Source organism: Centroberyx gerrardi, chromosome 7, assembly GCF_048128805.1.
Source record: "Centroberyx gerrardi isolate f3 chromosome 7, fCenGer3.hap1.cur.20231027, whole genome shotgun sequence".
In the NCBI taxonomy this organism is placed as follows: domain Eukaryota; kingdom Metazoa; phylum Chordata; class Actinopteri; order Beryciformes; family Berycidae; genus Centroberyx; species Centroberyx gerrardi.
Genome location: NC_136003.1, coordinates 26,513,885 through 26,529,059, shown reverse-complemented (window position 1 = coordinate 26,529,059; position 15,175 = coordinate 26,513,885). Strand labels below are relative to the sequence as shown.

General features: G+C 41.7%; 2 protein-coding genes across 4 annotated transcripts in view; one reads left to right on the top strand and one right to left on the bottom strand.

Annotated features, from left to right (window-relative positions):
• Positions 1 to 252: 252 nt before the first annotated feature.
• ppp1caa (protein phosphatase 1, catalytic subunit, alpha isozyme a) lies at positions 253 to 10,147 on the bottom strand. 3 transcript variants are annotated; one of them, XM_071895918.2, is made up of 8 exons: positions 10,078 to 10,147; positions 9,608 to 9,718; positions 3,830 to 3,961; positions 3,321 to 3,551; positions 3,126 to 3,230; positions 2,773 to 2,996; positions 2,206 to 2,340; positions 253 to 841 (listed from the first exon to the last, which is right to left on the bottom strand). In XM_071895918.2, exons 2-8 carry the CDS (start codon positions 9,660 to 9,662, stop codon positions 725 to 727), a joined length of 999 nt encoding a protein of 332 aa, XP_071752019.1. In that variant the 5' UTR covers positions 9,663 to 9,718; positions 10,078 to 10,147; the 3' UTR covers positions 253 to 724. The 3 variants fall into 3 exon arrangements, with proteins under 3 accessions (XP_071752019.1, XP_071752018.1, XP_071752017.1); XM_071895917.2 differs by having other exon boundaries at positions 9,999 to 10,139; XM_071895916.2 differs by having other exon boundaries at positions 10,004 to 10,139.
• A 2,687-nt stretch (positions 10,148 to 12,834) lies between these two features.
• The window catches only part of cldni (claudin i), a 3,685-nt gene continuing 1,344 nt past the window's right edge, over positions 12,835 to 15,175 (top strand). Inside the window, exons 1-2 of the mRNA XM_071895927.2 lie at positions 12,835 to 12,968; positions 14,658 to 14,790. Of these exons, the coding sequence (XP_071752028.1) occupies positions 14,659 to 14,790 (132 nt within the window). The 5' untranslated portion in view covers positions 12,835 to 12,968; position 14,658. The remainder of the gene's footprint in view (positions 12,969 to 14,657; positions 14,791 to 15,175) is intronic.

Sequence of the window (15,175 nt, the reverse complement as noted above, 5' to 3'; positions counted from 1 at the left end):
AAAAAAAAAAAAAGCAAAACTATTTCACATCCATGATTGTGTTTTCAAATCATTGGTTTTCAAAAGGGAAGAGGAGAAAAAAAGAAGTTACTAACTCATCGTGAATCCGTTTTATTCGAGGATTCATCTGCACATATCCACCTGTGCTCTCAGTGTGTGGTATGTGCCGTTACCGTTTGACCGTGCAACTTGACCCCGCCCTCCCCTGCCCGTCCACCCTTCCCTCCCCCCCCTCCACATACACACACACAAACCTCTCAAACAGGATGTACAAAAGCTTGTGTTTAGCATTAAACAGTGCAGGGCCTTAACATAAACAGCAAAGGCTCCTCTCTCTCCCCCGCTCCCCTTCCCCTCCCCTCCTCCCCAGCACCCAGGTCTGCATTTACATCACTGAGGGGGCAGAACCCATTTCTACAAAATGACAGGATAACAGAGCAGAGGGTACAGGAGGAAGAGAAAAAAAAAAAAACATACACACAGAATACAGCAAATCCCTCTGTCTCATTCTCACTTTCCACACACACACACACACACACGCGCGCGCAAACAGCCAAACAAACAGTTAAAAATAGTTTTAGAGAGAAAAAAACAGGACTGAACCCTGGATACTGTTTGCTTTGTTGCCGTTTGGTGACGAGGGAGAAACAAGTTTGGGAGGTAGAGGAAGAGAGTGTCGGGACGACAAGGGGTGGTCGGTTCTGGGAGGGGGACCCAGCGGGTGTTATTTCTTGGCCTTGGCGCCCTTGGCTGAATTTCGCGGCGGGGTGACCGGTCTCCCGGATCCCATTCCGCCCCCTCCGCCGTAAGAATACAACTTCTTATCTGCTGGCTTCAGAATCTGGGAGAGAGACAAAGACGCTCTCATTTAGACAGATATAGATGCAGACACACAGGCTGAACTTTGCAATGCATGACAGTAGAGGTGCACCGATTTTTCAGAATAATATTAAATACATTATGAAGTAGGTCTTCTTCTTCTTAGTCAGAATAGGTTAACGGATAAACAGTATAGCAGGTTAGGACCAATAAAACAGAACTGTATTTAGCCTTCATAGCTAAGACTGCTCTTCTAAACAAAAGCTGCTCTGCCTACGAACTGGGCAGCACTTTCAAGTCATGAAACATTTTTACAAAAGTTTTATACTGCACCAAAGCACATTTCATTAGTATTCACACTGGCAAGTTTGCCAATCTGAATTTGAGGATTTAGGAGCTAGATCAGCACTCCCAATACTATTGGATACTATTGGTAGGGATGTCTCGAGCTGATATCAAAGATCAGAATCTGACGTGATCAACTACATGACGCCCAATCAAATCCCGATCCATTTATTTATTTAATTTCTCTCCCTCTGCTCCATTTAATTGTAGTAAAAAATGTAGTGTAAACAGGCATTATCCACCACCGCTTTTCGTATGTTAAGCCACATTCAGACAGAGAAACCGGCGTTATTGGAAATGCGGCATTGCTAGTTCTAAACCCATTCACCTGCCTTTAGCAACCCATCAATCTGCCAGCTTGTACCCTTTCACACACAAATCACTATTGTTGCTGTTGCTAAGCAACACAAGATATGCAAAAGCATTTATTTACACTGCTCAGCTGTTAAAGATGACGCCGAATATAGAAGAAGTTTCATTTATGTTTTCAGTATATTCCTGGAATGCAGAGCAGTATTCTAAAATATTTGACCGCAGCCAGGAGGAGATTCATTCAAAAAGGAGCCTTCAGCGGCACCGGGGTGTACAGGCATGAGCTAGTAAGTAAACATAGGCTATGTGATGGCATGTGGTAGTTAGTGTAATGGAAAGGTATTTATTTTTATACTTTCATTTTTGAACATAACAATGACAAAGATGATTAAAGATAAAAGAAGCGCAGCCATGCTTTAGGCCATTTATTCTTAATGCAGTTATGTAACTGAGTATTAAGCTCATCTCTCCTAACTTGGTTTGGTTGATTTTAGATCCATCAGAGTGATGCTTGTAGCGCACAGCTTTTTAATTGTTTAAAAATAAAATGCAACAAAAACATTGGATCGGGACAATATTAAATGACTCAGATCAGGACATCCCTAACCATTGGTGCACCTTTACATGACAGGCGGGGTAATGACGGCAAATGCTTGAAATCCAAGAAGAAAAAAAAAAAATAACACTTACAAATAAAACCATTACACACACTGGATCCCTCTTACTCACCTGGAAGGAGCACATGAGCGTCTCGTCCACACTCATCATGGCACCGGCGTTGTCAAACTCTCCGCAGTAGTTAGGAGCCGAGAATAGAGTAACAAGCTGCCTCTTTGCAAAGAACTCATAACCGTCTTCTACCACCTTAGGAGAGACGAGAAGGTTGTCAAAACTACATGCAACAAAGCAGAAGCAGCAAAACAGACTACAACCGATTCCCTTTCGAGGTACACTGTTGACATTTGTTTTTACTGACCAAGCAGGAGTACTTCACTGCGAGTACCATCAAATACCACAATACTCTTTATGGACATTGAGCATTGCACAGAATATTAGATTTTTGTGGTAATCTAATTAAATGGCACGTGTCTTTTTTATTTGTCATGGAATTAATCAAAATTATTTCTCTTTTTTGGTGTCCGAGTGTGTGTATGTTGAACTGAAATTCAATACCAGTACTGACACGTCACCATTTCTCTCAGAGAAAGTCAAAGGGAGACAAATCCACCACTTTCAGTACCACCATCAAAGCCCTTCTGTCTTTTCACTCCTACACAGTACTGTGGAATTCTTTACCTGATGTGCCCTGCATATAAGGTCCATGTCGTGCTTGTGCAAAAATTTGGCCACCACATCCGCCCCGAATGTGAAAGAGACGCCACGGTCGTTTTCTCCCCAGCCCAGGACGTCTTTGTCTGGATCGGCCCACAGCAGGTCGCACAACAAGCCCTGGTCAGGCACGTCTGTGGGTCGCATTACTCTGCGTACCTGCTCCATAGACTGGAGATCAGGAGAGAGGCCTGGATGGAGGACAAGCACACATCATACACCCATCTTACTGCAGTTCATATGACCTAATTTAGGCATTGTAACATTTTATAGCAACAAAAGTGCTAAAAAGGAAAAAAGTGTACACAGTCAATGCTTACCTCCATGGCAGCAGAAGATTTTCTCATCTACAATGGCAGCCACAGGTAAACAGTTGAAGCAGTCTGTGAAGGTCTTCCACAGCTTAATGTTATACCGTCGCTTACCTGCAAAGGGGGGGGGAGAAAATGAGCACTGGGTGCAACACAGTATGAATTTGTTTTGTTTGTGTGTCCAGGGTCGCCTTCTGCACTTACACTCATCATAAAAGCCGTAGATGCGGTTTATAGAGGCGCATTCATGGTTGCCACGTAGCAGGAAGAAGTTCTCTGGATATTTGACCTTGTAGGCTAGCAGCAGGCAGATGGTCTCCAGCGACTGCTTCCCTCTGTCTACGTAATCGCCCAAGAACAGGTAGTTGCTTTCTGGGGGGAAGCCTCCATACTCAAACAATCGCAGCAGGTCATAGTACTGACCATGGACATCACCTGCAGGGGGCAGCAGACAGGTACAATTTAAAAGCCACACCTTGACTGCGACTGGGTGTAGCTGCTATTACATAAAAGGTCCTCACTCATCACCTGATACAACTGGCAATTAACAGACAAACAGACTGGCTGGTAAACCATGTTGCAAAAACTGTATGTATTGGCCAGAGTGTTTCAGAGTGAGTCTACTGTGTAGTCTCTTGGCTTCGATTAAACTTCACACACATCGTCCTGTGGCATCTCTGTAACTCACTGACACCGTGTTAATTAGGACTCACCACAGATCTTGAGTGGAGCCTCTAGCTCAAGCAGGATTGGCTGGCTGAGGAAGATTTCACGGGACTTGAGGCAAAGGCCGCGGATCTCGTTCTCTGTCAGCTGGACATTCTTCCCTGGCCGAGAGCCCTTGACTGGAGAGAGGAGATACAGGGCAGGGATTAGAAAAGACAAATCAGACTGAACACACAGAGGTTGTATGATGGCTGGACACCACAGAGACACGCTGTGCTCAGACTTGAAAGTATAGAGACAGTGGATGAAACAGACATGAAGGACAGTGCTCCCCAAATTTCGAGCATTTCTCAACCAGACTGGGAAGTTAACACCACCCACCAGCCAAATGCTGGAAAACTCCGGCTGTGGCTGGCAAGTTTAGTGCTCTCTAGCAGGTAACCAAGCATCATTTGGAGGTCCTGCCGTTCTAAAAACCTAGTTGGCTGTTTAAATATTGAAAGTTGGCTGGTGAATTTTGGAGCCCCATCAGCCGCTGATGAAACATACATTTCCTGTTCAACAAACCACAACACAACGAGATGAACGTGTGCAAGAAGCGAGAAGGCAGGCCAGATCTGAGAAAAACGGATGAGAGGAAACTAGACTGATGTAGGGTGGTTTGCAGAAAAACGCAAGTCTGTCTGCTTATGTGGCTGATCAAACCCAGGCTAGGAGAAAAGATGTGAACCCCACCTCCCCCTTCTAGCAGCTGATGTAACCATAGCAAAGACACTGCAAAGGAGCAAGACTCACTCAATAAGAAAAAAAAACATGCCATGGGCTGTAATACCACCAATTCACATAAAGCAAATAAGACCACGTAAGAAGGCCTACATATCATAAACCCGAACAAGAAACAGTAAAGTTATCATGTGAAGATCATGCGGTTCCTGTCATCTGGCTAGCTGCTGATGCTATCTGAAGAATTCAGCAGGTTTGTCAACTCCCTGGTTCTCATGCTGTTTCACACTGAACAAGTGGAGCCAAACGCAAATGTTTTCAAGGATTTGGACAAGTATCCCAATTTATTTGTCTGTCAGATTACTTGAATGAAAGCAAAATCGATACCCATGTGTTGTAATGGTGCTGACTTAAGAAAGTTAGGTGCAGCACACAGATGACAGTATATCCCAGAGAAATACCCCCACAAAAAACTAAAATAACCCCTTTGATTAAAGAAACAAACAAACAAAAAAAATCTATGGATTTGTAACTTCCCTACTGATTTCTAATCAATCCGTCTCCTGAAAACAATTCTCATTCCAATGTGCATTTTGGAGAATATTTAGTTCAATATAGCTCAACTAAGGAATCCAGAGGATAAAGCCCAACTACAGTCATGTTATCAGACATCTGTTAGCAAAGGGCACTCACTTTTCACAAGAGCAGCTCTGTTTGAAGGATGATCCACTCAAATTAAAAAAAAAAAAAAAACATTCTGCAAATGTTTTAGCAACCGCTTTAACACTCAAATGACTAAACACTGGACAGACAGAGAATAATGTGAAGCAAAAATAACTTGGCTACAGCATTTACCCCAGTGTTTCATCAAGTCTGTTTTGTTAGCTGAAGTGACCAGTGGGATTTCAGTGCAATTATCATTGTGCCACTGATGGGAGAGGAGGGTTAAACTGCAGAGCAACACTGAGAATAAAAAGACTGTTGGCAGGCAAGCATATTCATTCAGCTTAAATGAGTAGAATGAGTAGTTTTATTTGAATTAGTCTCACATTAGTCTTACAACCTTGGGGAGTGGAAGTGATGGCATGCAGCTACAGTATATTTCAGTGACGACATGTACTCTGTGGCCTTATGCAAGACTGCTCTTGATGGAGTTTGGAATCTGGTTTGTTTGTAACACTGACAGAATCAATCACGCCCCCGGTTCCTAAATGTCCCGCCAGATGACCAAAGCAGCTCCCAACAGAAACTGTACAAGCCTACTAATGAGGGGGTCTCATTCCCACCCAACAAATTCTATACAGACTGCTTCACGGTTTTATGTACAATGAAGACTGAACTGCCTCCGACGTTCCCGGTGAGATTTATTTCCTAGCTGGGTGCGAGCGGAGCTTCCTCGAATAAACACGTGGGTGGGATTGATTGAACAGTTGTCAGATGTTCAACAGTTAATATACAGCCGAATGCTATCAGCTTTAAATGCCAAACCAGCAAAGCCAAGCAGGCCCAAAATGGATGATTACAACAGGAGAACTAAGGGTGCAGACTACAGCCCTACTAAATTTGGATTAGTTTTACTGCGGGAGGTCCTGTCATTGTATTTATTACCATTGGCCCCCGTAATTTCCAGTATGAATCTGCCATTTCCGTAACTTTTACAAATTCAAAGAGCAAAAACAAATTCAAAGCAAATTACCTTCTGTTTTTCAGCAGACTCAGTGGTCATCGGATAATATCAGTACAGTTGGAACTGACATCTCCGTAATGCAATAATGGGTTACAGTTTTGGCAGCTGGCAGATTGTCATAACAAGATACTAGCTCACATAGCTTAGTAGAGTAGTGCTGTAGTGCAGGAGATTTTTGATGTCGGTGCAAATGCATCAACCACAAAACCACATCATGGAGACCCATACAAAAGGAGGAATAAAAACAAACAAAATCCCTTTGGAGATAAAAATTTCACAAGATGATACGATTTGTAAGTGTAAAGTCTAGTGTCACAGACAACAGAAGATTTGTTTCCGCCAAGTAAATTATTGTTGGCAATAGTAAAAATAAATTTTTGTTTTGACTAATCAGCATGCAGATGTAAGTAGAGGTGATGTTTAATTGTGTTTTTAATCCAAGATACAAGCAGTAATTTGAGGGAAGTCACAGAGATCCTCCATCCCATATGAATGAATTACACAGGACATCCCCCCAATAAAATTAATTATTTGATTGGTGCTTATGAGGCACTTGGTGGAGAGAATTCAAAGTAGAAATCAGCGATTGGGTGTGAAGCAGAACCACCATCTTGAAGCGGCAGCTAAAAACATGGTCCTAACCAGTGAAAAGTGGGTATAAAAACTGTAGTGCAGCTTGTCACTTTAAACCTGGATTACGGCCGGCTAAGCCCTGACAGAGCTTACTCCAAAGTTAGCCACATAGCTAGTGGGCAACAGTGAGCTTAGCATGGAGGGGGGGGATGTTGGAGAGAGAGGGGGGGTGCAGACAAAGGGCTTTCCACTACGTTGATCATGGGGTAGAAAAGAAAAAGTTGGGCCAGCACAACAGAAAAGCTGTTGGGGTGTCGGTAGTGCCGGAATCAACAGTTGGTTTGGTCCAGGTCTTCCCTCAATGCTGGGCATTCTGGGTAGGCTTATGTGATGTCACGCTCCTTGGACATGCTATTAGCAACACACACTCCCAGAGTTCATCCAAGTCTGACTCTAGGTAGCTAATCCAATTGATACAGATCTTTATCCAAACACATTTAATTGGTTTGGTCTGAAAACACAGCCAGCAGGCAGGTGGGTTACCATGCTGTCCAAGTAAGAGTCTACCGGTGGATAATTTATCGGTCTTTTGGTGCAGCACCATGCAGTGCAGCAGTTAGACTTAATGAGTGAGTCTACTCTAGGCTTGGACAGATTAGATTAACAAAATAGTAACATTAAGTGACGATTGGTTATTCTCAGCGGTGAAGCCACAATTGGAGACAAAAAGGTCAGCTGGGTTACATAAGAGGATATAAATACTGCCACTATCAGGCTTGTTTGTTTTCTCCTGCGCTTGGCAGACAACCTTATCACGGCCCAAGTAAAACAATCCATGTACAAAACAGTCCTGCAGCCATCAGGGTCCACAGTCAAAGTCAAACTCCCAGCAGGCACGGGCTGCACATACATATTTGTGAATAATCCCAATCACCTCCACCAGCTCAACTCAGGCCAACAGAAAAGTGCCTATATTTAAGAAGGTAAACAAACAGAAGGCTTAGGCCCAAGATAAAGCTCTAAATGAAACAACTGTACCTAACCATCCACGTTTACTGGCCTATGGCTATTCAGATATTTACGACCAATTGCTATGAATCAAAACTTAAAGGGAATCATAGTTTAGCACCCACAAGACCCCAGAACCAATCTGTTGCTCCTGTAAAACAAAGGCGGACATACAGAGTCGTTCCTATGCCAACCAGTCCATAGGGAAAAACACATAGGTGTAAGTGTGGAGCAGGTGTAATGCAGGTGCCCTGTGCGCCTGCCTTACAAGAAGAGATAATAATAAACTGAATCTATACTGCTATAGGGCACAACCTCACTCCTTGTGCTCTTTATATGAACTGTACAGTGGAGTCAAGAAGAGATTTATGCTTCTGTTTGATATCCTCAGGGCTCCTGTTACACAATCATTATCATGTGGATATGGAGATAGAACAGCCCCGCTTTCCCTCATACACACAACCCCAACCATAACAAATCTGTCTCCGCATTGTGTACAGCAGGCATTCAGACATTTAAAACCTACTGCTTAGGAATGCTCCATGTGGGCTTTCTAGAGCCAACACAGATTAACAATCTTTCGTTATCAGCCTAAAGTACGTTTCATAAGTTTCTTACTGGTAAAAGCACGGTTGCGCATTTGTTTCAATAATTTCTGGGCAAGATGTTTTGCAGTTGAAACATAAAAATGACTTAGTTGATGTATGCACTTATGGAGAGTCGTGGATGTGATTTTTCACTGGTAGAAGATGGAATACAATGCAACACACTCCTTGGTGGCTAAAAAATTATTATATAAGCAGTTTGTGTTTTGCTTCACAAAACTGGAGTAGAGTGGCGGAGTACGCCAATCGCCACTCTCATATTTAGAGTGAACATGTGCCAATCAAAGCATCCTTACTTAAATGTAAACCTCATTAAGTGTTCCCTCTGGGGACGGCTGTGGCTGCAAATTGTAATCAGATCCTACACTGTGCAACTACACAACAGTAAGCACTATGTTGGACAGTCTACCACCCATGTAACTGAGAGGCTCCTGGTGAAAGGGCAACAAATGGGGTCAAAACCACTAAATGAATGAAGAGGACAAGTCTGTGATATAGTAAGTCGGGGTCAAAGAATGCAAATATCCATAACTCACAATTTCACTCACAGCCCATCACTGCCATGTTACACATATGTGCACTCAAATCCTCCAGCATTGTCACAGTGTAGGCTAACATATGAAATACCTACTAAAATTGCTTAGAAACATACTGACCATTTCTGTTATTTTGAGGTGGATTAATCAGTCCAATGTCACTAAACATTGGGCCAGCCTCACCTCGTGGATGGAAACATCTAATGCATTTCAATCCCCTCGCCTATTGCCATCATTACAATTGAGGTTTTTACTAACCAGCAGGCTAGGAACTTACGACAATGTATTTTACAGAAAGTGAGTGTGTGGGGGGGTCCTCCTTCTTATGCTACTTTGCTTAACTGTGTACCCATTTCCCCTTCATTCACAGGCAACACACAGTATAAATTAATTTCTCATCAAAATAGATAAAATTGTAATGTAAGCGATATCCTTAATCAAATACCATACAATTACACGAACTGAGAAGAGCGAGGTTGATCTGGCTAGATCATTTCGTCCATATCCAACAACTCGCTCCAAGTGTACGAGCACAGCAAGCTTAACTACATCCACGGAACTTAGCTAGCATTAACGTTAGCCGACTTACCCGATGTAAGAAAAACACATTGAACTACCATAAAGATATACCATAAGCTAAATTAGCTGCATAGCTGTACAGTGGATTAGGTCTGAGATGCGGGCCCTACTCACCTTCCAAGAGACGCTGAATTATGGAGTCGATGTTTAATTTGTCCGGCTCCGCCATTTTCTTTATTTTTTGACGTTCTCAGGCAGTCAAGACCTTGATTTTCCGTGCTGCACCTTCGATTGCAGGAATAGAAATAACAGAAACGAGTACAATCAGTTATTCACAGTATACACTGTAATTTACAGTGGTTAGCTAGCGAGTACATCTCACTAATTGAGTAACGTTAGCGGACTGGGGCAATCAATGAGCTTACGCGTTAGCCAAGCTAGCTAGGTTGCTAGCTAACGTTACTCGCCAAGTACACATTCGAACTAGCAGCACAGCTGAACCATCACAGCTAGTTAGCTAACGTTAGCTAGCTAATATAACTTATAAAAAAAGATGAAATATTACCGAACCTTGGCTTCGGTTTGACAACAGTCGTTCCGGGGTGTATTTTGTCTAAATATGTATCCGCTGAGCTCAATTTTACCCCTTTTCCCTTCGTTTGTTCGGATCCTTTCACTCTTCCCCCACCAGGAACTTTAAGAGGGCCGTTTTTTACGGTCTGGATAGGAGGCTGATTCACAGCGAGCTCTTCAGATTTTCGCAGTCCTGATTGGTCCGTCGTGGGATTTAGAACCTAAATGGTCGCATCTGATTGGACATATGCTGGGTCGGTCTTACACTTGGGCTCCGCCCCAGCCGTTCACAATGACATCAATGGAGATTTAAATGAGATCTCAAAGAGCGCCACCAAGTGTCAGAAATTGACATTGCAATGTAAAACCTAACATTACCTACTATTGTATTTGACCTACCTACTGAATAGTCGTGTGTGTGCGTGTGTGTGTGTGTGTGTGTGTGTGTGTGTGTGTGTGTGTGTGTGTGTGTGTGTGTGCGTGTGCGTGTGCGCGTGCGCGCGTGTGTGTGAGAGGGTGTGTGTGCATACATGAGTCATTCCATGAATAGAGGACAATTTGCAACTTCTCAAAAATTTACTTAAAATTTTCTGTTTTTTCAACATTTTATTTTATTCAGGACATAGTCAACCTCCAGAAACAAATGTTCTCCCATCTCAGGCACTTACATTCTTCAAATTCCATACATTTTGAATACATAGCCTACATTATGAATGTTGGTGACAGGGCTGACTGTAACAGATTGAGGTTTGCAGCTCATTCCCCTTGTGTTGAGAGCCACTAGACCACATGGTGCCCGTGTTTTTATAAATTTGATTATGTTATTATGTTTGGAAATGTAATAAGTTTCTACTTTATCTATGATTAATTAAAGCAACAGGCTTAACAAGTTTAGCTAAACAACCATAAAGAAGAAAACAAGATAGCTTATCTTGTATTCCACCATCTTCTTTATGAGATCCAAGTGATGTAACTTTTTGATGTAATTTTGTTTATCGTAGCAAAAGTGGGAGATTAAAAGAAAAAAAAATCAGCAATTTTTAAATCAGAAGTTGCATAAATGGACCTGGGGACGTGAACATCACTGTTCAACAAAGTAAATGATCTCTTAAGGCATCTGTAGAATAATATTTTTGTTGTTTTTGACCCCAAATTATGAAAGATTATACTTTAATAAAAAAAACAATTTTTTGATTAAAAAAATATGCAAGGTTTTTACTGCAATCCTGTTGTCTTTATGTAAGGGATGCAAATTGTCCTCTATTTGTGGACTGACTCAGTTATATTAATGGAGCAGTGGTTGTAAGCAATCTTTCATTCATTTCTTAGGCTTTTTCTTGGCACTTGGTCTGTTTTTTTTTTTAGTTAATCTAATATTGCTAGACTCAAATCCAAATGATAGATACTGGAAACCTACTAGTATGTATAGCAAAGATAAAGACAGTACTTATTCAGAAGTTACTAATGACAGAAACTTTAGACAGACTGTTTGTATCAGTAATTAGACACCTAATTGCTAAATAAATAATTGCCAGTAATTGATTTCTACTAGTCACTTTTCCATTTTTAGTCATTGTGAATAACACCACTGATGTCATTGAAACTTATGGGGCTTTGTAATTCATATCAGTTTAACATACATACTTTAATTACTACTCCCATATAACTAACATTAATCAATATTTCAATAAGCACTAGTGTTTTGCTTCTTAATATCATTTACGTTTTCTAACTTTTGTTTTGACAGGTAAAAATAGACAGATTTATATTTATTGATCAATTGAAAGTGTCACCAGTCAAACCCAAAATGTTTGATGTAGTCAATCGGTTAAACTAAAAAAATACTTGTAGTACCTGTTTTTAAGGGATAAATAGGTAAGATACAGATGATACCCATGTCAAATCTCAAGTACACTTGTGTGCACATGTGTGTGTGTGTGTGTGTGTGTGTGTGTGTGTGTGTGTGTGTGTGTGTGTGTGTGTTAATCCCAGTGCCCAAGGCAACACATTTCATTATGGGACAATACCTATGGCTTGTAGAAAAAAAATGTCCCACCTCACTCTGTGTGCCTCTCCACCACTGAGCCGTCTTCCTTCAGGCCCGTACAAGCCCGGCCAAAACTGGCATCTACGTTTGTATATTACATAGATCCAACAGTGTGTGTGTGTGTGTGTGTGCGTGTGTTAAGAGAGACAAAGAATTTATTTCACAACATTCATTTTCATTTCCTCATTTTCTTTCCTTCCCATGATCTCTACTTACTGTTACGCAAAATCTTTAACCCTCTCTGTCTAGGTTTCCCAAATTAGTCTCTTGGCATTCGTCAGTCGTGGTTTCGACAGAAGCGAAGCAGGTGTGTGTGTGTGTGTGTGTGTGTGTTGGGGGGGGGGGGGGGGTTGGGACATGCAGGTATGGGAGACTGGTCGATACTTAGTTGCCCAGAGTGGGAGTGTGGGAAGAAAAAATGGGTTGACTTCCAAATGACTCAAGTGTTGTTGCGTTTTTTTTTTTTCTTTTCTCATGACGACTACAACCAACATGATTCACCCATCATCATCACCACCATCACCATCATCATCATGGTTGTCATCACAAAGTTCTCTATTGATCTGGTTTTCAATCCATTTTGACCAAACACTATCGATACCAAGACGTTACAGATGTGTGTTTCAGCCACAGAGTGATTCCTTGCAGAGCCACACCACTAGAGCGAAGTCAGAGGTGGAAAAAGAGAGGGAAAGATAAGTAAAGAACAAGTCCAGTCTGGTCGTGAGGTTCTGCCCTCCTGAAGCCCCACCCTGCACCTCACATTCCTCTACAAAAACCCCCTCTCACCCCGCAGCCTCCTCACAACACCGGCACATCAACAACCTACATCTGCACAATTCATTTTTTGTAAAAGGCAGGAAACACCCGGTCAAATTTTTCAACCTTCAAACCAAGAGGACGCAAAAAAAAAAGGTATGCATGTTTTGTTTTTTTTTCATCTGCTTTTCACCCCAAAAAACTATTTCAAATGACCAATATATCCAAGACAGGTTGGAAAGGAGATATGATTCTGCAAAAGCTTGAAATTACAGAAGATAAGAGGATTGGTTGAGGATTAGTTGAGTAACTCTTTTTATGCGCGCTGGTAAACATCATAAAAAACAAAAAAAAAGTGGAAATGAACATAGCTGGGAGATATGAAAAGATAAAAGGGGATGAATGGTTTAGCAGCATGTATGTGATTTAATTCATGAAGCTTTGTTTCTGTCTTTTTTGAGTTCCTTGCCTTAGGGCAGGTTCTGAATGAGACTCATTAACAAGGCCCATGAATTGTGATTCATGCTTATTTACAAAAAAAAATGACTAGTCGTTTTAATCATATTATGGCTGGAATTATTTGGGAATAAAACGTCTGGTTTTAAAACCTGCGTGACCCAGATTGCATTAGTTTTGAATCTTTAACCTGCATTGAAAGTATCTGATCTGGGTCACATATGCTTGAAAGTAAGATATTTTTGTCCTGGTGTAAATCCAGACCAAGTAACCCCCCCCCCCCAACACACACACACACACACACACACACACACACACATTCAAACAAACCCTGACTAGGTTCTCCCTTGTTATTTTATGAGAGTAGGAGATTGGGACTGATGGTGATCTATGGGCAGTGAAATAAAATAAGACAAGTTTTCTTTTAAATTTACAAAAAAAATGATGTGTGGGGGTTCAGATTTCAGATTTCAGATGGTCGTGAGAGGATAAAGTTGATCGTCTGTATGAAGCAACACTTTACAGATTCCAATGAGCTTCAAATGGATAAGTTAGGCAGCAAATCCAAGAGAGAAGATGTTGAGGTTTCCACCTAGGAGTGGCTGAACCTCAGAACAGCAGCAGGAGGAGGAGGAGGAGGAGGAGGAGGAGGAGGAGGAGGAGGAGGAGGAGAGGTGGCAGGGCCTGTCAGGACTTGAGTCCGGTTTAAAAATGTAGCTCTGAGCAACACTATCTTGTAAAGGCCTGTCAAAGGGAACGAGAGTTTGTCTGAGTGTGTGTTTAGCTGTGTGATGAAAAAAATACAGTGCAACAGCGATAGCACCTCTGCTACGCCTACACAGATCTCTCATCTTGGATTGTTAGAAGATACAAAAAGACTCCTCCTCTCTCACCAGAAGCGGGAAACTTTATATATTTTACTCAAGCAGCAGTACTGTGAATTAAAAGTAGAATTAAGAAAACCTAAATGCTCAAGCACTCGGTTACTTTCAAATAAACAAAATCAAAACTGTTGTACTTCAAAATATTGTATTGCTTGTATTGATTTTCCCATGTCGGTGCCTTTGAACGTGACGTGTAAATGCCAGGATGATGGTGTTTTACCACAGATGATTGATGATGCTGCATTCACTGCTCTCACAACAAATAGTAAAATGAATTTAGGTAAAAGCGCGAAAAAACACTCCAAATAAAACTGCTTAAGTAAAAGTAGAGACTCTTGAAAGATTAGATTTCATGAGCAGTGGTACTCAGGAAAATAAGAAAGAAGATCTGATCTTAGACCTAATCTTCTTCCTCAGGAAATGCGCAAGACATCTACTCAAGCACAGGAACAAGCAGTAGATCGTTCTCTTATGCCTCTTCTCTCTCTCTCCACCTCCTGTGCAGAATGGGCTCTGCTGGGGTTCAGATCGTGTGTGTGGCCCTCGGGATCTTCGGCCTGGTCGGAGCTATCGTATGCTGCGCTGTCCCAAGATGGAAAGTCTCCTCATTCGTAGGATCCAACATCGTAACTGCACAGGTAACCAAAAACTTCAAGTTGTTGCAAAGTAATGAATCACGTGCCTTATGGCAGGAATGGAGGGAGGCTGGAGGGTAAACTCGATTTACCCAACTTTTGAGGCCGACATAAATCTCTCTGACTTGCATTCATAGTATGATAATACATGGTATCAAGCTGATGTAAGTTATATGAGAATAGGGCCTCTTAAGAGAAAAACAGCATAACCTAATGCTTTCCTGAAAGTGTAATTGATTTTTGTTTAGATTGTTGGTTTTAGATTGTTGGAGATGATAGATTACCCACATTATCATTTATCACTACATAACTGTATTATGATAAGCCTTTATAGTTTCCAAGCCCACAAGGATATTCACGCTGAATTTGATATTGTAAGATGAAGATC